This window comes from Rhamphochromis sp. 'chilingali' (genome assembly GCF_963969265.1).
Source record: "Rhamphochromis sp. 'chilingali' genome assembly, chromosome: 1".
Taxonomy (NCBI): domain Eukaryota; kingdom Metazoa; phylum Chordata; class Actinopteri; order Cichliformes; family Cichlidae; genus Rhamphochromis; species Rhamphochromis sp. 'chilingali'.
In genome coordinates this window covers 21,624,855-21,648,293 of record NC_137929.1, presented here as the reverse complement: position 1 = coordinate 21,648,293, position 23,439 = coordinate 21,624,855, and the positions used below count along the sequence as shown (strand labels likewise).

Genomic DNA, 23,439 nt, shown 5'->3' with positions numbered 1-23,439 from the left:
TGAAGTTTGCTGGAGCCACAGCTGCAAAAAAGCTGCTGGTCATGATGTCGGTTTGGTTATCTGGTGAGAGGGAAACATGAAGATGAAACCAGGAGATGTCCTTACTGAATCATCAGAGCTGTGATGGAGAAACAGGTTTACCTTTTAGTTAACATGAATGAGTTGAAGGGAAGTTATGAACTGTTTCTGAGAGACAAATAACACCAGGATCCTTTTCTAAGTAGCTGACAGCTGGTAACTGTGCAGGGGCGGGTCTAGCAAAGTGTTGCCAGGGGCCCAGGTAGGGTATTAACAGGGGCACAAAGAAATACTTTTCTTTCTTATTCTCATTTAAAATGTCTAGCTTTAAAAAAAATAATTATCTGAGTCTTACAACAAACAATTGATAGATTGATACATACAGTATATACCATCAGAACAGTGTACATCACTGTCACAACAGTGCTTGTTTTCATTCAAAGGCTTTATGATTTTTCCTATAATGGTGGGCCGGTCTCTAGTCAAATTCCCCGGGACGATTTTTTTTTGTCCCAGTCCAGCCCTGTATGCAGCTCATCTGCAGTCTGGTGTTACCTACATCTTCCTATTCAGAAGGCAGAATTTCAGAGTTCTGAGTACAATCGAAAGCACCACGACTGCAGTTTTTGTGTTGGATGTAAAAAGCAGTCTAGAATCATGCGGCGGTCAACGACGGTCCAGGTGTGGGATTTCTCTCGTGGAAATGTGCACATGATTTTTTTCCTTTCTATTGGTAGGTGGCACAGTGCACTGGTGGCAATAAGCAAGCTAGAAGACTGGCAAAGTTATGGAAGCAACACATTAACAAGAGAATTCTGAGTAAAACCAAAGTTACTTTCCCTAGTAACTAGTTACTCTGAAAGTAACGCGTAACTTGAAGTAACTGAGTTACTTTTGATAGAAGTAACTAGTAATGTAACTAAGTTACTAATTTAAAGTAACTTACCCAACACTGCTTGGTAGTAGACATTAACTGCTATTTATATGTTTAATATGTACACCCTCACTCATGAAGGCGTACATTGTTTTTGTTTTGTTCTGCTTTCCTGTTTCCACTGTTTTCATGTAATGAAATGTCTTATGTAAATAAAATTGCCATTGTCATGTGTGGCTCTGCTCTGTAAATTTATGCTCAGAAGACGTTGCCTACTTTTATTGCCTAAAATGAAATATTATGATAACTCTAAGTCGAAACATTATTTCACTGGCTGAAAACAATTACGTTTTTAAACCTTGTTTACAGTTTCTTATTTCTTCGCATTTTAAATGATCATTAACTGTATTTTTAATAACATTTCAATTAGTTTCCATGGAAACTTCACAGCTAAATTACAAAACGCATGACAATGTAAATGTAATGACAAAACACAAAGCATTCTACCCTTCCTACATATAGCGCATCATCATTACTTTATGCATCCAGCCAAACCCTCTTACTAAATTTAATTTCATGTTTGGCACAACAGAAGATTTCTGAGACACTGACTGCTCTGACTGAGCTCAACTCTGTAGTCGATGCACTGAAAGATGAACTAATATAAGGAGAAGCTTAATGTTAAATGAATGCAGGTAAACACATTCATTACCAATGCACTGTGCATAACAACCACTGGTATGCCAGCAATCAATAGGCTTGTATATTAACTTCATCTTAGAACAACACCATTTGAAATGACTGAACAAACTCACCTGAGACAACATTCACACCTCCTCCTAGATGGACAGATTTTACAAGGTCACCGTCAGTGCATATGGGTACTCGGTTTTGTATTGATCATTGTCCTTTAGCTTTTCCACTTGGTTTCGGCAATAAATTGCGAGGCACTGAGAGGTTTCAATTGGCCTCAGAGGCAGCCGGTGTAATATTATTTTATAGCAGGGGTCATAAATTATCCTGTCTGTAATATCCCCACTGAGGCTGTTGGTAGGATGATGCAGTTTGTCTTGCAAGTTCAGGTCGGATGCTCAAAAATTTCACTCTCCACTGTGCGAGCTTTTGTTCAGAGGGGGGGAGTGAGCATTAGCTTACATAATCAAATCCCCACTTTGTCCCCTACTGCAAAAAATACAGAAATCAGTGATTTTTAAAATAAAAAACCCGCCCTGTGTTTTTTCATCTCTTCCTTCCGAGCATACTTCTTCTCAGAGACTTGCAAATAGTGTACGTGCATTATCTGTACCCTTTTTTTAACAGCTTCCCATGCATGTCTGTGTATGTTCACACACACAAAGCTGTATGTCACCTTATATCTTTTCATACCAAATTCTTGGCACATTTTTTTTTGTCCTGAGTCACAAAGCGACATGGCATGCCTGTGCATGTTCCCGCGCTTTCACATTTAGAGCTGAACTAAAGGAGAACTGAATCAGTGTTTTCAGAGCAGTGTCACTTCCGTTTTTCATCAGTTATTCTTGGTGGTTTCCTTCATAGCTCCTCAAAAGACAAGAAAAAAGAAGTGGGTAGAGGCAGAACTGATACTGAACTAGCACACTTGAACTGGACTACGTACTGCTTGGTGAGGTGTCTTTGTAGCACACATCTTTTTAACTATATTACCCAGATCAATATCCCAAGTGTAGTGAGTGAATTGAGAGGCCAGTAATGAGCTCAGCGAGCCTACAAGGCCTGTGAAATTAAACACATTGCTCACCTGCTGCAGATATTGGTGAGCCTTGACTCATAGTTATCATATCGGCGCACCGAGATCAGTGGAGCTCTTTTAGTTGGAATGTTGAGTAAGATGTCGTGGCTCTGGTTTATTACCTCTGCCTGTCCCCAGGTCTCTACTGTGCATGTGTTTCATTCTTCTGATTTGTGTGCAGCATCACTGATGCAGTAGCTTGGATACTGAAAAGTTTCATGTACAAATCTGCAGCTGTGGCTGTTCGAATTTTAGAGTTTGTCTTAAAAAAGGTCTTGAAGTCAACAAATAAGAAGGTGACGTCAAACAGGTTCTTTTAAATAAACTGTTGTGAATTTTATATCGTTTTTATAATAGCCAAAGTCAACCTACAGTGATTTATCTCGACAAAAGGATTACGCTTTAGAGCTTCATTATAACCTCACCTTTGTCCGTGTGAATAACACCGATGTATCGCAGAGCCTCTTTGTTTTAATTGTGGTTACATAACAGTACTTTGTTATATCAAAGGCTTCTATGCACAGCTCTATTCACCTCCTTTTCACCTGAAAATGTCCTCAGTTAGACAGCTGGCTTATGGGTACACGGAAACTGAAGGAGGTCGGGAGGTTGGCGTCTTAAAATATAGGGCAGACTTCCTAATAAGGTGCAAATATCAGGCCTGTGGCACGAGAGAAGCAAATTGCTTTTTGACAGTATATTTAAGATGGTAATCGACTGTCATTTAACACAGCCAATTCTCTCTGAATTGCCACGTGTGCCTGAGAGTTCCCACCCCTCCCTCTCTGCCTCTATCTCACTTTTACTATCAGCTGTCCCTCTCATTTCTTCTGTCCTTTACATCCATAATTCAGTGATGAGAACTGAACCCCACACCCCTGCTAACCTACCCCACCCACCACCCAAACCCTGTCTAATAAATGAAATTCAGTGTTATTAGATTTTGGCTTATATTATAGCTTAGATATAGATAATTAATTTCCTCGTCTACTCTCACATACCCACATTTTACAATTGCTGATTCTTATTGCTACAGATGAGAGCATATACCTGTTCAGCTGCTGCTGATATACTTCTTGTCACTGGCTACTCAAGAATCTGAAATGGCCTCTAATTGTGCCAGTTGTTGCCGTGCAGGAAAGATGAGGTTGCAGTCATACAAAGTTGATAATGTTTCTCTTTATTGTTGGTGCAATTTTCTAGAGGCAATGTTAGAAGCATAATGATGCTGATGTTACAAATGATGCTGTTGAAATGCAATCGCACTTTTAGTTTTATATATGCACAAGTAAAAGTCAAAATTTTTATTAAACTTTTATTTAATGGATTGCATTTATATAGCGCTTTTCTAGGCACCCAGAGCGCTTTACAATTCCACTATTCATTCACTCTCACATTCACACACTTAGTTCGTTTTTGGAAATAAACTTGTCATATGGCCAAAAAACGCAAGGTGTGCAAATTCATGGCCCACATTTATCTGTTAATCATAACTAGAGCTCTGCTGCTTACATAAGCTGAACTTTTAGCTGTAGCTATAGGAACAGAATAGTGCTTTTGCTGTTTGCCATTTTTAAGGATAAAAACAGAACATATGCACAATGTCCACTCATTTACCATTTAAATGTTTCTAATCCTGTCAGGTGAACACTTTCAGTTCCCCCATTCCTAAACAAACTTGCTGGATCTTTTTTCTTTCTAAAATTGTTCCCCCTCATCTGAAGAGAAGGAAGGCGCAAATGAAAGTGTGTGTGCAAAGAGATCAGAGTTGAATAATGATAAGTAAGCAGGCATTTGCAGAAATGCTGGCTGGTTGTAAAGTGAGTTCTCTGTTCATTCTCTTTCTCCCCCTTTCACCCTCTCAAGCCTTTCTTTGGTGTGCCTTCCAACCCACTCTGTCTTGCTGTGTCCCAACTCATGCCACCACCACCATCCCCATCCGTCTCTCTCTCTCTGTCTCCAGATAAGGCCAGTAGAGCTGCAGGCTGCTGGGCTGGTTAATTGGAACAGTAGAGTCTTGAGGCCTGGCCAGCGAGCCTTGTGCTTCCCACCAAAACATCTCCAGGCACCAAGACAACCACACACATGCTTCAGGATACACACACACTCATGCACACAAAGTCATCCGCTCAGATTCTCTCAAACCCCCCAGCAAACATTTTACACTTCACGAATGCAAAGCAGCTTAGAGCTTGTGAACAGGTAGGATTCAGTATTTTACTCAAAGAAACTAAAAGAGGAACAGTGTACTTACAAATATAACAACCTGTACATTGTAAAATGGTTTAAATAGCCTGAGCTACCTTTGTTTGTTTGTAAGAACATATCCATACATTTAGCACCAATTAGTGATCTGAAATTCACTTGTGCGCCATATGAACAGATGCCGTAATTTCCCCTTTTGGAAATCTAAGAGAAAAACATAATTGTTACCCTCTTTATTTAGTGTAACCCACAGTACTGTCCACATCTTAAGTCTGCATGCTCTTACACTTCTTGAAATGTTAGAAATAGGTGGAACCGAATTGATATTGGTGATGTGTTGGTTGTGACCAAAGTAGGGAGGGTTAGGCATAACGAGGAGGTCAGTGTCAAAGTAGGGAGGAAAAAACAGGACAGGTGATTTCCTTCTTTCAGCTCCTTTAATGAATGCTTGCTTATTTTTTGGAGAGCTTTGCATTGCAAAAGAACAATGTCAAACTATTGCCAGTGGAGGCTTTTCACAAGTCATAAGCAAATTGTCTTTTTTCCGCAAAGAATCGTTCAAACTCAGAGACGGTTCGGAGGACCACATGCCTTTTGATGTTTTGATATTTTAAAATAAGTGATTATGAGTTAATAAATGAATTGACTAAAAACACTACATGCGAGGAATAATGAATATGAGACTAATATTGATACTATAGTGTGATTATCAGTACATAAACTCTGAAACAGCATAATTGCAGGCTTAGAGTCTGCTGTGCTATTTATTGCTTTATGCTCAGTGTCTTTCTCTCTCCCTTTAATGGAGGTTTTTTTTTTTTGGCTCGATTGATTGATTGGCTTGATTTTTCATCTCACAGAGGGCATTTTATCTTTTACCTGATATGCGATCAGCAAGAATAGCTTCAATAACCTCTCCTACACAGTACTCCCTTTAAAAAGCTTTCATATTTGACATTGGTGATTACTGAGTCACCTAATGAAAAGACTGCATGGAATAAAAGATGGTGCAGAATTTACAGACTTATCTCTAAGTAAAGGTCGATATTTTCTATTTGCTGATATATATTGGCATTCAGAGTTGATGATAAATTAAAAAAAAAAGAAGAAGAAAGTTAAGAGAATCATTGATGTAATTACTGTTCATGTTGCACAGTTTGTTGCACTCTCCAACTTCCTTGTTGACAACATGTGCTTGGGACACCATAAACATTACAACCAGTTGATCTAAGCCGAGTAAGGCAGAGGGTAAATTACTAATCCACAAGTTGTTTGAACAATAAAACGAGATTATTTTGAAACTACATTGTCATATTATCTTACTCATAAATAGCTATCCATCCATCTACTTCCGCTTATTTAGTTCAGGGTCTCGGGGGGACTGGAACCTATCCTAGTTACTGAAAGGCGAGAGGTGCAAACTAGACAAACTGCCACATTGTTGCAGAATCAACAAAGGGCCACTTTAGAATCACCAATTACTCTAAGCCCGCTAACAGCATGTCTTTTGAGTGTGGGAAGAAGCCTGAGTATGATGCAGAGAATATGAAAGCTCTACACAGAAAAGTCCTGGAGGGATTGATTTGAGCCCAGGGCCATCTTACTATGAGGCAACAGTGCTAACCACAGCACCACCATGCTTCCCATCATAATTAACTACACAAAACAAATTTCAGGGAAATCTGTGTATGTTTCACAATGCCCAGTCAAAATGTAAAGATTTGTGACCACAGGAAGAATAGCTGCTACACTGCTAATCTGGATCTTAATAAACCAAACTAAACCCTCTATAGCTGCCTTCTCTTTTCAACCTTACAACATTTTAGTTTGCAGAGCAAATGCATCTGTTGTCCATGATTCAGCCTGTCAAAGTGTCACAGTAAAAGGAGCAACAAGGAGTCCCACTAAAGTCATTATGAATCTGGCTGTTACAGAACTAACAGCTAGGCTAAAGCCCTTGATCTCTTTCATTAGCATCTTCTTATCAAGGCTAAACGCAGTTAGCACTAACAGCCAGAGCTAGTCACTAGTGGCTTAAAGCTGACGAGACTGATCAAAGTCAGTAGCCTGATGTTGAATAAAGAGCTACACACCTCTATTAGTTCACACCACTCACGTGACTGAAAGGGGTCTGTTCAGCATGTGCTATACAGATTCCATTAGTTTTTCTTTATTAAGCAATCATTTTGTTCTAACTTTTGTCACCAAGGTCACCAAAGGGTTTTTTATATCAAAACACAGAGTATGTACGATACAATGACAGTCTGATTGATGTCTGGATAGCTCTAGTTCAATTTACAGCTTCCTTAGAAATGTCTCACTCAATGTATCAAATGAAATACAGCCCTGCCTTTTCTCCATCTCTCTTCTTTCTCCTTTAATTTTTTTAAATGACTTGATGCCAGCCATCTCTGCCTATGATTCTCTTTGCTCTTCCTTCTCATACTAAATCCTCGTGTTCCCACTTGACCAGGAATATTAAAAGTGGCTCAGCGTGCCTCTCTGGTTAATTAGAGCACAGCAGTGGCAGCAACAGCTTCATGCTGACGGATGGTACACTGCTGAGCTCCTCACAGGCCAGGATTAATGGCTCCTGCCTGACTACGATATGCCGTGTGTGTATTTGCTTATATGTAGAAGCTGTGTGTGTGATGCTTAGTGCACATGAATAGTATGAATAGTGAGTGTTTTACTTTACATGATTTTATTATATACATTTTTCTTAAGCTTTAGCTATAGAAAAAAAATCCACAGCACTGAACTCTGTGCAGGAGGAGGAAGTTGATAGCCTGGCACAGTCCCACACAACAGGTGTAATCTGGACAGCAGGGAATCTGCAGACGTGGAGCCAAGACGTAGCTCAGTGAGAGATGAATTAAACAAGAAAACTCACGTTTGCACGCGCACACAGCAAAACTAATTTTACCCTGACAAAACAACTACATTTATTTACATAAATACATATTTAAAGCTATTTTGATCCATCACACAGTTTTAGATACTGTACAATTAAAGCCCAGATAAAATAGGACTGTAACAAAAGGAATTCATTCTTGAGGAAAGTATTATTATTATTATTATATTTTTTTATATACTATATACTTTACAGAGTGCTCCTTGCATTTCGTCCTATGGCAGCTGGGATAGATTCCAGCTGTCCCCACTATCCTGAATTGGATAAGCTGAAGTGGATGGGTGACTATACTATACTGTACTATAATTTAGTTAAATGGTATAGTTTTACCTTACTGGGTGTATGTGGCATTTAAGCCCCTTGACTAGAATAGGATGGCATTCACTAAACCGGCGTCTGATAATGTCTAAAGTGAAACATTGTAGTAGAAGATGAAATTAAACAATGCTTTCACTGGGAGGTTGATAGTGTAGATAAGTCATTTTTTCCATTAGAAAATTCTGTTCAAGGCACTATTATTATAACTAGAAAGAATGGATCCTTCACTTTTGCATCAACACTTAAAATGCATATTAATCAGGTCTACTGTTTTTGCCTGACTGCCGTTGGTGATTGTAAATAGGAAATTCAGCTGTAAATTAATTTTTCACCACACTGTATTAATCCATAGTCGGAAGGGAAAGCAATGTCTAAAAGCAACCAGGTTAAGAAACCAAACTAAGCGGCTTGTTCTATTGATCTCTCTCTGCTCTGTCTCAGTGCTGTGGTATCTGTATCACAGCATGGCACCTACACGGGGATATTGTGACTTGAGTGACTGATGTCTCCCTCTCTGGCTCTCACATGCTGTCTTTCTTTCTCACTCTCTCTTACTCTCTCTCATTCTTCCAGTTGTTGTATACATTTTGGCCAATTAATCAACAGCCACATTTCTATGCTGTGCTGAGACTTGTTTGCCTTAATAAGTTGTGGTTATGGTTTGTGTTCTTTCGCCATTCAGTTTGATTCAGTACTCCAATGGAACTGGCTTGGTTTTCTGTTGTTGGTAGCTATCAAACCTTTGACTACCTTTGTAAATGTCCCAGGTGGTGGGAGCGTCACCACCTGTGGCCTCAGCAGAATGCCCAGCACTGCCCCCATAAGCTCACTGCACCACCCCTCCCCTGCACCTGAGCCAGGGACCACACCTCCACCACAAACCTCTACTGTAGTGTGATTTAAGCCAGACACCCTTAGCAGTGCTGAGGTAGAATTTTTGTCAAGATAGTAGAAACATTCCCATGGGTTAATCTGCGAGGAAATGGGTCAGTGCTGGCTTACATGACCGTGTAGACGTTCTGGGAGTTGTAGAGGTTCTACTTTTTGTACAAATTAAGTAAGATCAGGGTGTATGAGACTTGGTACAGACTGTGTTTTAAGTCTAGTATATTGCTGTAGCTTAGTTTGGATTTTTTAGCCAGGGGGATATCAAGCAAGCATTCTATTAAAACAATAGTAAACCATATTTTTTTAACTGGAACTGACTAAGGCTGATTTTGTCTTTGTTAAAACAATGGGTTTAAGTGCCATGGAGAGAGCCACTGAGGAGTATTTGAAAAGAAACAGATGCAGGTCCCGAAATTAGTAGATTACACACACTTCAGCGTAACACTGCACAGTCACATAGGGACAGTAGCTTTGCTAAATCCAAACAGCTGCATGTGCAACCTGAATCAATCACAAGCGCATGGTACAATTCTCTGAGCTCTAGTTACCTCTTGAGACTTGCTGTGTTTCCTCAGTGTCCTTGGGATTTAACAGTACAGTCAGGCAAGCCAGCTAAGATCATATAATAAGCAAAAAGAGAAAGCGTAGAGGATATGTTGACTATCAGCGTGGTAACCTTCATAAACGCAGCAGTAAGAAATGCAAGGAATGTTTGGTTGTCTTTGGTGGTAGAAACTCTCCAACAAGACAGAAAAATCTCTTGGCCAGGAAATGTTTTTGTGCTATGTACCCATAATGGTGCACGAATGTAAACTCTCAAACTAAATATCTATTTAATGTTCCCTTGTACATGTCATTGTATAAAATGTACATATAATGCATAAACCAATTAATATACATGCTTGCACATAAGATTGTTTCTACTTCTAATAAAGTGATTATTGTGTAGTGAACATACTTATGTGTATATTCTTGCAAAAGAGAAAAGAATGTATTGAAATACTGATACAGAGCGCCGTCTCGGAGACGTTTATTTTGGTGAGACCAAAATAAACCAGCCTCAATTTATCACTCCTAGAGGGATGGTGTGCCTGCCACATACTTGTAGACATTTTGTCTCACTGTGCTTTGCATTTAACAACATCTAGACTTACAGTTAGCCATGTGTTTGGTGTCTTATGTATACATATGAGATTTGTGAAAAGCTGCAATCATAAAGCATTACGTATATCTTTAGCCTTTTCTGTCAGAAACTCATTGACATGTAAAGAAGCTCTGCACTCGACATTTTGGGCATAAATTTAGAAAGGTAGATAATAGAAAAAATAACCAAATATGACTGATATCAGAATTATGTTTTGCATGCATAACCTAGTAATGCATTGTGCTTTTTCACATATGTGATGCAATGTCCCACCCTTCCAGCGACACTTTGTAACACCCATGTTACAAATATAACCTCACAAAAGCCATCTAAAGGCAGCATTCATTTGTCGTGTTATCAGTGTGTCGTCTTCCAAACAAAAATGGTCCCGTCTTTACTTGTTTTCCTCCCTCTGCTGTATCATACAGCTCTCTTTTCCCTCTAGTCTCCCTAATCTTTTTCCACTGATGTTAAGCTTTGACCTTTGGAGATCATGGTTGTAGTGTAGCAGCTCTCCCTTTCACTGTATTTCACTCACTCTTCTTCGCTCCTCCTCATGTATGCCAATATCATCTCTGTTGTCACTTTGAAGCGAGGCAGGATAGCACAAGGGAGCACGAGCAGGGGTGAGCCTAGCTTTAATTGCAGACTGTATGATATTGAAATTAAATCTCACTTAAGAATTAATGGCTAGGGATTAGGTCAAGCCCCAGGGTCAAGACCAGCTATTCAGATAGCTATTGACTCTCCAGCACTCCGATCTGAATTGCATTTGATTTAATGATGTGTGTGTTTGCATATGCATATCCGTAAAGTGTGTGTGCACCACTATGGGGGGCTGTGATTTATCAAATATTACCTCATTCTGTTGAAAACCTTATGTTGCGTGTGTGTTGCGTGTGGATGGCAACTTTCTTTACTGGATATCAAAGAATCAAGCAGATGAAATAAGACATTTCTTTTATTCAGGGTCTTTTGGGATGTATGGAGCCACACAATTGCTAAACTTACTTAGATGGCTGTAGGCAAACTTTTTTGAAGTGTCAGCTTTGAACTGAAAAAAAGTGTAGGGATTATTAAATATAGAATATGGTGTGCAAAACTGTAGGCAAAGCAAAAAATGAAATACCATATCAAATATCTATTAAGGCTATCAGGCTAATTGCTTACCAACTAATTTGAAATGTAAAGTGTTTGCATGTAACTGACGGTTCTGTCTTTTTGTTGTTCTTGTTTCTCCCAGATTGCCAGCACCCATCACAGTCATGGAACCCATACCTGCGTAAATCTTTGTGTTCTGTGAGTTTAAGGAGAAGAATGGCATTAAACTGAAAATGATGAGCACATCAAATGCTCAAGCAGACACCAGCAGGCTCTGATACCCGTCTACTATAAAGCTCCCTTCCTCTTTTGCTCATTTTCTTCTACTTGCTCTCCTCCTGAAGAAAGATCACAATCTTCCCCCCACCCCACCCCCAAGCTTCTGGCAGCAGCTCAAATTTCCTGGAAATTGCTCCGAGATCTGGATTTGAGAGAGGAACATTCTATTTTTGGTCCAGGATAGACAAAGAGGCTTTTGAAGAAACAACTGTGTTGAAATTATCATATTCCCCCTCTTTTATTCTCCCCCTATTCCTCAGTCCCAGAGGCACCAACTGATGGAGAGACGAAGGAGAGAATCAGGATAAGGAGAAGAATTAACACTAGAGAGAGGAGAAAAAAGTGCTTATTGGTCAGGCAAATTGTAGTAGAGCACCTGTGAGGATTGCTTACCCATTGACTTTTATAACCGAATTCAGTACTATATGATACTTCTTGTTTATATTCCTGTTTATATTACAGTCTTTTTTCCTCAGTGAAGAGAGAGCTGTTGCTCATTAGACCTACAGCATTAAGAAAGAAGGGGGACACATCAGAACTTTGAGCATGACAAGGGGGTTAAGAATCCTGTATTTGCCCGTGTGGCCTCTGGCCCTCTTCAGCCTGCTCACTACAGTGAATATGTTGGAATTCAGTGGGGCGCCTGGCCAGTGGGCACGTTATGGGCGCTGGGAAGCTGGATCAGTGGGTGAGCTGAGCTTCAGTCTCAAGACCAACATCAGCAAAGCCTTGGTACTCTACCTGGACGATGGCGGTAATTGCGACTTCTTGGAGCTGTTGATTGCTGGTGGGCGCCTCCAGTTGCGCTTTGCCATCCACTGTGCAGAGCCAGCCACCGTACACATGGAGATACGGGTGAATGACGACCGCTGGCACATGGTCTTGCTTACCCGCAACTTCCGTGAGACCATGCTAATGGTAGATGGGGAAACAAAAGTGGCAGAGGTCAAGTCAAAGAGGAGGGAAATGGCTGTGGTCAGTGACCTGTTTGTAGGTGGGATACCACCTGACGTGCGACTGTCTGCACTGACATCCAGCACAGTGAAGTATGAACCACTCTTCCAGGGCTTGATCTCCAATCTGAAGGTGGGAGAGATGCCTCCTACTTTGCTCAATAGCCAGGGTATTCAGAGCGACCTGGAGTACCTCTGCACCAAACAGAACCCATGCTTCAATGGAGGGTTTTGTTCTATTCAGTATGGAGAAGTTCACTGTGACTGCACCCACACTCGCTTCAAAGGAAAGTACTGCAAGGAAGGTAAGGCACCATCATAACTCTTGTATTTGTCTTTGTTTTATAATTGCAGTGCAAAATCTGCGGTTAGTTCAAGTCAGAGTCTTGCAGAGAGGTCTGGGACCTCATTTCACTGTTTAGGCTGTCGAAAGTCTCTTCTAACAATGTTTGATGAAGGAGGTGCTGATGCAGTGAGGGCTCAAAAGGAGGAGGGTGTGGAACTTTGTGAATAGATTTCTGAAAGTGTGCATGATCTTTCAGTGTTCTCTCATTCAGTATTTTAAGAACCTCATTTAAAGATTGAACTGCTGAAGAAGATCACTCTTTTTAGGGATTATGTGAGTCATACAAGAGTTGCAGACATGGCACAGGTGCAGCTTTGATTTCAGCAGGGACTTATTCAGAAACAATATTTAACATCAAAGCTGCTGAATATTTCACGTTTAAGATCACACATTGAAGGTCTGCTATTTCAGCTGGCTTTCTTCTCGTCTGTTTTTTAGTGAATTTCTTTCTTTCTTTCTTTCTTTCTTTCTTTCTTTCTTTCTTTCTTTCTTTCTTTCTTTCTTTCCAAGCCTGTTGTCTCTGCTGCTCTTGCTTTCATTTGCTCTTGGGATATGCTCATATGCTGTCAACTCATGTCAAATTCAGTTCTGTTTTAAACCTCTGGCTCCCTCCTTCACTGACACATCCCATTTCCATATCTATGTTTTTTCTTCTCCTTCACATTCTTCCATGTCTTTTTCTCAGCATCCAGTAGCATATCTTTCATTCACCTCCTACCACCTCTTCTCAAGTCTATCTGGACTTTCCACCTCTCATCACCCCTCTCCCCTCCATGTCTCTCTCGAATTTGCTCCCTTACTCAACTTATCTCTCTTTCACCTTTACCCGCTGTCAGCACTTCCTACTCCTGACATCCCTCCCCCTTCACTTATCTCTGCCCTATTTCTTTCATCCTGTCTGCATCTCTACACCTTGCTTGGGAATTCTCTCACTCTCTATGCAGCCATCAGAACTTATTTTGTATCTTGATCACCTGTAATGCAGGATGAGTGGTCTTCACTACCGTTATCACTATGGTCTATTATTGCTTTGTAACCTTTAAAATAATCATTTGACTTAGTAGTTTCTACCTGGTCCTGCATGATGAAATCACTTGTAATTACAGCATGTTGAAAAGGTCGATAACTGTTTTGCCAAGTTATGTGACAGTTGTTTGATGCTTTAGACTTTTGTGGCGCTCGCAGATAAGCTTTGACGGTGCTGAAAAAGGAAATCAACCCAAACAAAATGTTTTACTCGAGTCCAGCTTTTGATAGATCTGAAGTAATAAGAATAAAATTTGCATGTTAGATCAAAGCTTTTGATTTATTTTGATGTAGGGTTAGTGTAAGTTTGGAGCGGTCTCAGATAGCTTAAAAAGCTCTACTGTGCTGCTTTTGTTCTCTGCAAAAAGCCGAACAGAAGCCTTTAATTAATGCAGATGAGCTTTTGCTCTTTAGTGACCCTATAGCACAGCAAATGATGTCACTGCTGGACAGCCGTATAAGTCGGTCTGTCTCTTCCTTCCAGTCTCCCTCTCATATTTCACGGTTCCTTCAATTCTTCAAGACTTTTCTCGCTTTCTGTTTCTGTGGCCTGTGTCAGATTGCTGTTTGGTTGCAGCAAGTAGATACTGCTGCCTTGCTCTTAGCTAAATTGAGAGCAGAATACCAATGCAGTGCTACAGTGACTGCAGGAAGCATTTGTCCTTTTGAAATGGAGAGAGTAAGATAGAGGGAGAGAATAGAGATTGAGGTAAGGAGGAGAGAATCAGAACAAGGAATTTGTGGAGAGAGCGATTGCAGTCGTGAGAAATGGAGAAGAGAGCAAGAATGAGGAGCGTAACATGAAGATTTTCATTTGCTCAGGCTTAATTTATTTCCAGAGATGTTCTTTGGTTTGAGGACCGTAAATTGGGTCATTATGGCTGACTGCCAGTGCAGCGGTGTATTTACTCCTTTCATCTAACACGTGGGTGGGAATGTAAAGGTCTTTCACTCTCACTTTCAGTCAGTTTTAAGGCCCTTTAGATGTCTGCACTAACAAATCCATGTCTCACTGTGTTAGCTCAGTGGTGAAGGGGCCGTGTCAAAGGAAAGATTTTTTTCCTTTTTTTTCTTGATATTTTAGGGAGCTGCTGTCTGCTCTCCTTAGAGAGGATGAATGTATCAATCCGTGGGAAATTTTTTAATGATAAGACATGGCACTTGCAATACAGTTATTGGTCTAGTTGATCTGTGATGTGCTTTTTGATTATCCTCAGAACATAAAATAACCAGCACAAGATGCCAGCAATGATTCTGCACAATATTAAAACATGTAATATTGCGATCTACATTATTTAAGACAGTTAGTTCATTTCTGTTTTGCATTGGCTGCAAAGAAAACAAAGATAACATTATGGGTGAGGTTTTCCGTTACTGTTTGTCACATAGATATCTGACAAGCAAACCGTTTTAATTATGAAGCTGTTTGTGTTGTTGTAGACCATCTTAACTGTTAAACTTTTTCTCTAAGAATTGCTTCAGCTCTATCGCTATAGTTGTATTAAAGGTTGGGCAGGTTTAGTTCTGCAAAGTATGGTATTTGACAGACCACTAAATTTGGTAAAAGGAATAGAAACTAATTCTGAACTAAAAGAAATATGTTCCTTCACCTGAGACAAAAACAATCAGAAAAATTAGATGAACGCGTCCGATGATTGCGATGTGTCCAGCATTGCCCAGGGGCAGATCATCTCTCATCTATCAGCTATGTAATGCCATGCCATTGACAAGTCAACAAGTCAACACAAGCCAGCTACTCTCCAACCTGTGTTGAAGCTGAAAAGTGCAACTCAAACTGGAGACTGCCTTTAAATAAAAGTTGCACTTTTTGAAACATGTTGGCTGCAGCACTGATGTAGAACTTAAAAGGCAAGGCAAGGCAAGTTTATTTGTATAGCACAATTCAACAACAAGGTGATTCAAAGTGCAAAGTGTGCATGCAAAGTGTGCCATGTTTCCTTTTGTGGTTTGCATTGCACTTTTTCAAGTTGTACTACCAGTTGGCTAGAAGTAAGGGAGTACTTGTAGGCAAACATGAAAAACCTAAGCTAGTTATAACAATCTGCTAGCAATTGCAGTAATCACTTTTTTTTTCACTGATTTTGCCTAGCAAGGCTCTTGCTAGGCAAAATCAGTGAAAAAAAAAAGAACCACTGCCAGCCAGCAGGTGAATACACATTTTTCCCCAGCAACTGGTGATTGTATCCAGTACAGAGAAGAACTCTTGAGCAGTGTCAGAAAGCTCAATGACTGCAATGATATGCAGTGTCATATCTTGTCAAATATTTTGCAAAAATTGATATTTGAATATTCAGTGTTAACACTTTGACACCCTGTAATAATGCAGTGTGAACAAATAAGTGAAAACATTTATTATCCAGGTCTAATTCACTGCGAAAATATTCGTGCCCAGACTTTTGAATCCTTTGATGAATGTTGGTTTAAAGTTCAATCTGTAAAATCTGAAAATGAGATGTGACAGCTGAGGTTTTGTAATCCAGAAAGGTTGTGCCATTTCAATTCCCTTAAGCACAGTATGTTTTATGTTATTCCTCTGCTTTGTAGAGTCTGTATCTCCTGTTGCATTGATTTGAATACCAGTGATCTAACACAGCTCTTAGCTGCCTTCATCTACGTCTGGCACTTTAGTATTTTCACTCATTTGCATCAAAATTGTTCAGGTTAAGGTTGATCAGACAGAATGAGGGATGAAGGTGGACATCATAAAAAAACAGCCTCATTTTTTTTTTTTAATTGACTTGATGTCAAAGCAAAAATTCACATTTTGCCTCAAAAATGGCTTACTAAATGCTAAATACTAAGGACTGGGCTAACAAACACGCTGAAACATTTCTGTGCTTTATTTGCAGTACATAAAGGACAGAAATATACTGCACTTCCTATAATTGTATTTTATAATTTACCATTGGGGTTGTAATTAAACTGGTTTTAGAATCTGTGCTGACCTTGGCTTTGTTCGTGTGTTGACCTTCAAATGGCGTTGTAGGGCAAAAAAGCTGAGCTCACAGTAATGAGAGGTTAAATTACTTTGTGAAAATGATTGTTGTTCCATTAATTTACACAGCAAAATCTGAAGAGTTTTCAGGTTACCCTGAGACTGGATTTGCTCTTAACTTGAAAGGTGTTTGACATAGAGTGAAAATTGCTAGCTAACGTGACAGACTTAAGCTGTTAGAACTTATAAATCATAGGTGTCAAACTCTGGCCCGCGGGCCAAATTTGGCCCGCAGCCTAATTACATTTGGCCCGCGAAGCCATAACAAATTACTATCAGAGCTGGCCTACTGGTATTATACAGCTAATATATACATTGTTTAGTATTAAGCTTTGCTTGTTCCATATTCAGTTTTTTAGCAAAATGTGTTTGAGTCCATAAGAAAAGATTCATTCTTATATCTGGAGGAATAAATATATTTCAATAAATATTAACGTTAGCCCGCGACTTTGTTCCAGTTTTGAATTTTGGCCCACTGTGTATTTGAGTTTGACACCCCTGTTATAAATGGACCATAGTCAGAACCCTCATTAGAATTCATTGAAAAGGAATGAATTCTGCATGGCATACATTCTTCATAAGATTCTTCCTTCTTGGAACAAACTGGACTTCAGAATAAGATCAAGCCTGTAAATAGTACAGGAATATGGAAATTATTGATCTTTGTTGCAAATGTGCCAGATAGGGGTTCCTCAGATGTCCCACTAATGGAAACACATTGCTTGTTTTTACAGCAGGTATGTACAGCAGGCTAGATAATGTGACGTGGAATTTTACACTGGCATCCTGAAGCAGTTTTGAATTTTCATGTGGATCCTTGTAGCTCAAATGTTCATGGCCTCCCTACAGTACTGCACTTGAATGCCAGTTAAATATACCAAAGAAGGACTATGTTAACTCTGCTAATGTGCTGCCTCTGTAAGTCAGATTGTGTAGATTAGGCAAAAGTTGGCAAAAGTTTGTTGGTTTCACTGGAGAAGGATGAGATTTTGATGTGAAAATGCTACAAAATTCGGCCATATGTTGTTGTTTTATTAGCCTCTGACAAGAAATGATATTTAACATCACGCAAAATCGGATGTTAGCCGTTTTTGGTAGTCAACTATACACAGCATGTGTATATACCACTCTATGTCCACATGTCTCTATTTGGAAGTGCCAAATAGAAAATTGTTGAAAAACAGCTGCTTAGATTATTACTGCTCTCTGGACTCTAATTTACCTCCATCATCACTTTTTATTATACATGTTGGATTAAAGCAGAAACCTGAGTCTCTGAGAAGCACCACAGTTAACGTGCCTGGACCCTGCATACCCCCATCTTAACGCAAGCTGTGACCTCAGGCGAGCCTCTAGCTGCAGGGTGAGGAAGAGAGAGAGAGAGAAAAAGGTGAAAGTCTTGTACACTGAAAGAAAGGGAAAGCGGCCTGAAAAGTCAAAATAGTTTGACTCAAAACATTTATGAGTTTCTCTAAACTTTTGACTTTACTAAGAAAACATTGTTTGTGATAAAGTCATCAGACCTGTGGTGAAAAGATATCTCTCCATTTATTCATTTCTTTATTTTTTGTACATTGTGCTGTCCTTCCCCTGAGTTTCTTAGTTTCACCAGCTAGACAGCGAGATAACATGCTTCAATAACCAGACTTATTTTCCTTTTTGCGCTGATTTATTGAAGAATGGCCTCTGACCATTGCCTTCTCTTTGACCATCGTAAATCTGAAAGTACAAGATACTGTATTAGCTAACTAACATTGTAAACTAGCTTGTTACACTCTTACTGCAAGCTAACAAGATAAAACTTTCAATGTACAAATTATCGTACCATTTTTACACAAAACAAAAGATGATAATTATTTTACTGTCACTCAGACTTACAGACATATCTTGTCCAAGGCAACAACATTTTAAGGTCCGTATCAGCTTAGAACGATAACATTACGGTATCACTTTCCGCCATCTTTGATTTTTTCACGTTTTCATTTTTTCTTTCCCAAAGTAGTCAAACCCATATTACAAAGCAACCACTAGGGCAGTTTACAACCGTAATATTCAGTTTAAGTTATAAAAGGCAGAACATACATTTTCTTCCCCCTAAAGAAATTTTAAGCTATCAAGAAAAACTCAACAATCGAGATATTGTTACCTATACCTATTAACCTGTGTTTGGTCATTCAAGTATATTTTCAGTGATTGGGTGAAAACGGTCAGTGATGTTACTTCAAAGGCAAAACAGAGTGTATCCGTACATACATAAAGTGAGTGTGTATCCATACAACTAGTGTGAATAAGACCAATTAAAACATGTACCATCCACTCAAGATTTACTAACAGTCAATTTGGAGGAGCACTACTCAGAATAGTATATGCACAATGCCATTATTTAAAGGTTTTCCCCTACTTCTATACTTTTTCGGACAATTATTTGGTGTAACCTAACGTAAAAACTAAATATGTGAATATTGTGAAGTGAAACAACAAAGCCTTTTCACTTTGCTCATATATGACACAGACATGTATGGTTAATGTTATTCTGAATATCTTTTCTGTACCACTGTAACAATATTAAGCCCAATCAATGTCGGTATGACTAGTGATAATGACCAAAAAATACACATCTAACCTGTAATTTTTGTCGTTTAGGATCGACATTTAAGGTACATAGGATATATATATATTGGTGTGTTTGATCAATAATTCTATATTCCAGTTGTATTACATATTATATTGTACTGCATTCAGATCTCACACCATTCTATATGCTGTATACAATACAGGAAGGATTAATTAAAAAAATCACAGTTAAGAGCTGAGCATGTTTAGACCTTGAATTCTAAGGTAAAAGTTGTGTTTGGATGGTGACACAATGAGCCTGGAGCAAAGAGCAGAGGACATGATAGAGAGTCATACATCATGGTGATAATTGTGCCTCCCACTGGCACACACAGAGGGATGAGGGGGAGTGAGTGTGGTTGGGATGGTGGGGGCTCACTGACTGATAATTGATATCCCAATTATCTTGTCCTGTATACATAAATAAGTATAGTGCTAATGAGAGGGCTGTACCCTGTAAGGTCGCTTGAAGAGGTTCCATAGATAACCTTATCAGGTACATGTCTAGCTGTAACAACAGAGGCTGACTAAACTTAGGCCTACACCAAACCAACAAGACTGATAAGGTGAAATGAAGCAATACATGCTTCAAGTCTCCACTGGATTTGATTGCTGAGATTTTGTTGGTGTTTATCAAAGCTGCTCTGTTGCCTCTCTGCTGTTTCTGCTGCTGCTGTGCACTGTCGGGACAAGGTCTTTGCAGAGCAGCAGTCGCTATGATTGTATCTGACTTCCTCCCCTCCACTTTGTAATTTTACTTTGTCTTGTTATTGCGATATGGACAGGTTAGATTCTAGAAATACTTTCATGTATTTTATATTGAGTTGTATTGCTTTTAGATTTAGTAAAACAAAGTTTCCTAATTACAGTGTCAATTTTCCAAAATGGCTGCAATTTCAGAAGAAGATTGTTAATGTGGACTTATTTAAAAATATCTGATAAATTGACCTGTCATTCCAGGGTCCCAAGACTTATTTTCAAATTGATAGAGCTATGGTGAATCTTTTGGCCATGCGGAGGCCAAAATAACAAGCAAACAAATTTATCTGGGAAATATAATAAAGATGACCAAATTACAATTAACGAATCAAATTATAAAACCTTACCTTCATGAAAAGGAGAAAGGAAGGTAAATCAAATGGTAATCTACCATTACAAATTCCTAAAAAATAATGGCTCTACTAACCGGATGGGAAAAACATGCAAAGGACTCAAGAATGTCTTGAGACATTTTAGGGTTTTTTTTCCCTTGCAAGCTTGTAGAGTCTACATACTTGTGCCTTTTTTCTGCACAAAAGCAGACCACAAACACATTGTGTAGACTTCTGTGGTGGAAAGAATTTATGAGCTGTTTTCTGATTGGTTACTAAAACTATTGAAACATGAAACACGATGTGGGACAGGTGTGGGCTCAGGGGGGATTCTAGGATCAGAGCTTTGGGGGTGCTGAGCACCCAGAGAGCTGCCCATCCAGGCAAGGTAAACTTTACTCATCACCATGAGACTTCTTCCCCGTCTGTCAGTCCCTGCATCCTTAAATGTCTCCAGTTGTCCCAAGTTCCCTCTGACTGTCTCCTTGGTGCATTTAAACCCCTGTTCCTCCCTGTCCTCATCGTCTGTTGTCTTCATTTCCATTATCAGTCATCATAATTTTACCCTCTCTGTGCAAGTCTGCAAATTTCTTTATTAAATCATAAGATTCTTAAATTCATAAAGTCTCTCTGTGCCTGGGTCCTCGTCACAAAACATGATATCACTGTTTTGTACATTTTAACACAATTTAATCTCCACATTTGTGAAAGAAAAGCAAAACACTTTTTTTGAAAAGTCTGTAACAAAAACATCAAATCTGATAAAGGTTATTTAAATGCTGCCAAAGAAGAATGGATTGGAATTTGAAAAAAAAAATACATATCCTAACCTTAATTACTGCAGGAGAATAATGAATGATGCTCATATTGAGTAAAAAGTAAACTGAGTGCATTTTTTGGACAGAGATTCACTTTTAAAGTGTATGTATAATACAATACAGACACATAAAAATACACTCCAACAATAGAAGAGTCCTTGAAATGTACAAAATATTATTAAAAAATTGAAAAATGGAGACACCTTGGCCTTTGGTACAATGTATACAATGTATGAAAAGATCTTTACTGCCGATACTACTATGGCTCTGCAGATTTTTCCTTTTCTTTTAACCTATGTCGCCTCACCTTGAGGTTGGTAAATCTATCACATTTTGGTGGTCAAGTCTCTCAAGCATCTCTTTCTGACATCACAGCCAGGTGCTGGAGTCTGCTTTGACCCATGGTCCTTCTCAGCCAGGTATGGAGCTGACTCAAAACACTAAAAGACCTTTCACAGCTACAGCTGCTAACTGGGTTTGTTAGGGCAACCTGAATAATAGTTTTCAGTGTGGGGAAGATCTGATTATCCAGAAGATTGTACAATGTTAACATATCTGGGATGGCACCAGCCTCTCTCTTGAGCTTCAAAAAGTTTTTGGCAACCGTGACTTCCTCTGACTGAAGTTCAATATGGTAATGCAGTGCCAGGGCTGACAACCCAGTTTGTTTTGCAGATGCTGTATAGCAGCTTTGACCAAACAGCTTTAACTATTTCCTGTCTGTTTTCTTACCTGGTTCTTCCTGATCTTGTACTTTGTCCTCATGTTCCCCTCTTTCCTCTCTCCCTCTTTGGACTGACAATCATACACAAATAGATTGTATTCAATTAGATTAAAAAACACACTATTAAGAGCACTAATAAAAGTCGTCTCTCATTGTACTTTCTTTTTTTTTTTTTTTTCTTTTTTTTTTAAATGACATCAGAAACAGCAGTATGCGACATTACGTGATGGCAGAGCTTCAGTTCATCCTTTGTCATTTTTTTTTTTTTTTTTTTTTTTTAATAAATAGGACAGGGGGAATGAATGAGAGAAAGAGGGGGAGAGAAAGAAAGAAAACCAAAGGGGAGAAGAGACGGTGAGAAGGGGGGGGAAGAGAGAGAAAAAAAAAAAACTCCTGGGTCACCTGTATGGAGAAAAAAAAAACAAAAAAAAACAAACAAACAAAAACAAACAGAGGAGACAGCAAACAACAAAGAGCAACATAATAATAGAGAAAACAAAGCACCATCACAATAAACTAGCTAGTCATAGATATCAGTATTTACTAAGTAATAAACGATATTGTGCAGTACGCAAGATAGACAGCGCACAGTGTGCTTTGAGGCAGCAGCCAAGAAAGCTTTAGTCTGCGTCTGTGAATACCCATGTGTGCATACCTGTGTGGATCAGCATGCTTGCATTCCAAAGGTTTCTCCATGTAATGATCTGCTAGGGAGTGTGGGGGGGGCCACAGCCCCGTCCTCCAGGGTGTGAAGCGGGTATGGAGGAGATCAAAACTCCAGACATCCAGAGGCCCCCAGAACACAAGAGACCATGGAAGACCAACAGAGGGGCAGCCGCGCCACTGTCCCAGTAAGAGCTGAGGAGAGTCCCAGATGAGGGCTCGCCCAGCAGCCGCGGAGCAGAAGTCAGGGGGAGTTGCAGTGACGCGCCCGTGAGCTCCGCCGGCCCCCAGCTGCGCCTGAGTGACCGAGCCCTAGGCCGAGAGGCCGGGGGCACCCCACCTCCAAAGGGGCCCGAGCGAGCCCCAGGCCCCAGGCCCCGACAAGCGGCCGCCAAGGAGTGAGCCGGTGTGCACCCGGACGCCCACCCCCAGACACAAAGAACCACCAACACACCGACACCTGAGGGAGTCCGCCACCGGCAGGGGAAGTGGTGGTGGGTGGAGATAGGCCTCCAAACCTTGGAGGGCCTGAGGTGTCCCCAGAGAGGTGGCGTCTGATACCCAACCTGACATATAGACACAGACATACAGGCACACACAGACACAAACATCCATTCCCACCCTCATGCTCTCATATGCACTCACTCCACACTCAACCAACGTGGAGACAGACATAAAGA

The 23,439-nt window shown here is 39.8% G+C and overlaps 1 protein-coding gene across 1 annotated transcript in view; it reads left to right on the top strand.

Annotated features, from left to right (window-relative positions):
• Window positions 1-11,924: 11,924 nt before the first annotated feature.
• Window positions 11,925-23,439, top strand: part of nrxn2b (neurexin 2b) — a 660,624-nt gene continuing 649,109 nt past the window's right edge. The window contains exon 1 of the mRNA XM_080898453.1: window positions 11,925-12,767. Coding sequence (XP_080754579.1) covers window positions 12,056-12,767 — 712 coding nt within the window. The 5' untranslated portion in view covers window positions 11,925-12,055. The remainder of the gene's footprint in view (window positions 12,768-23,439) is intronic.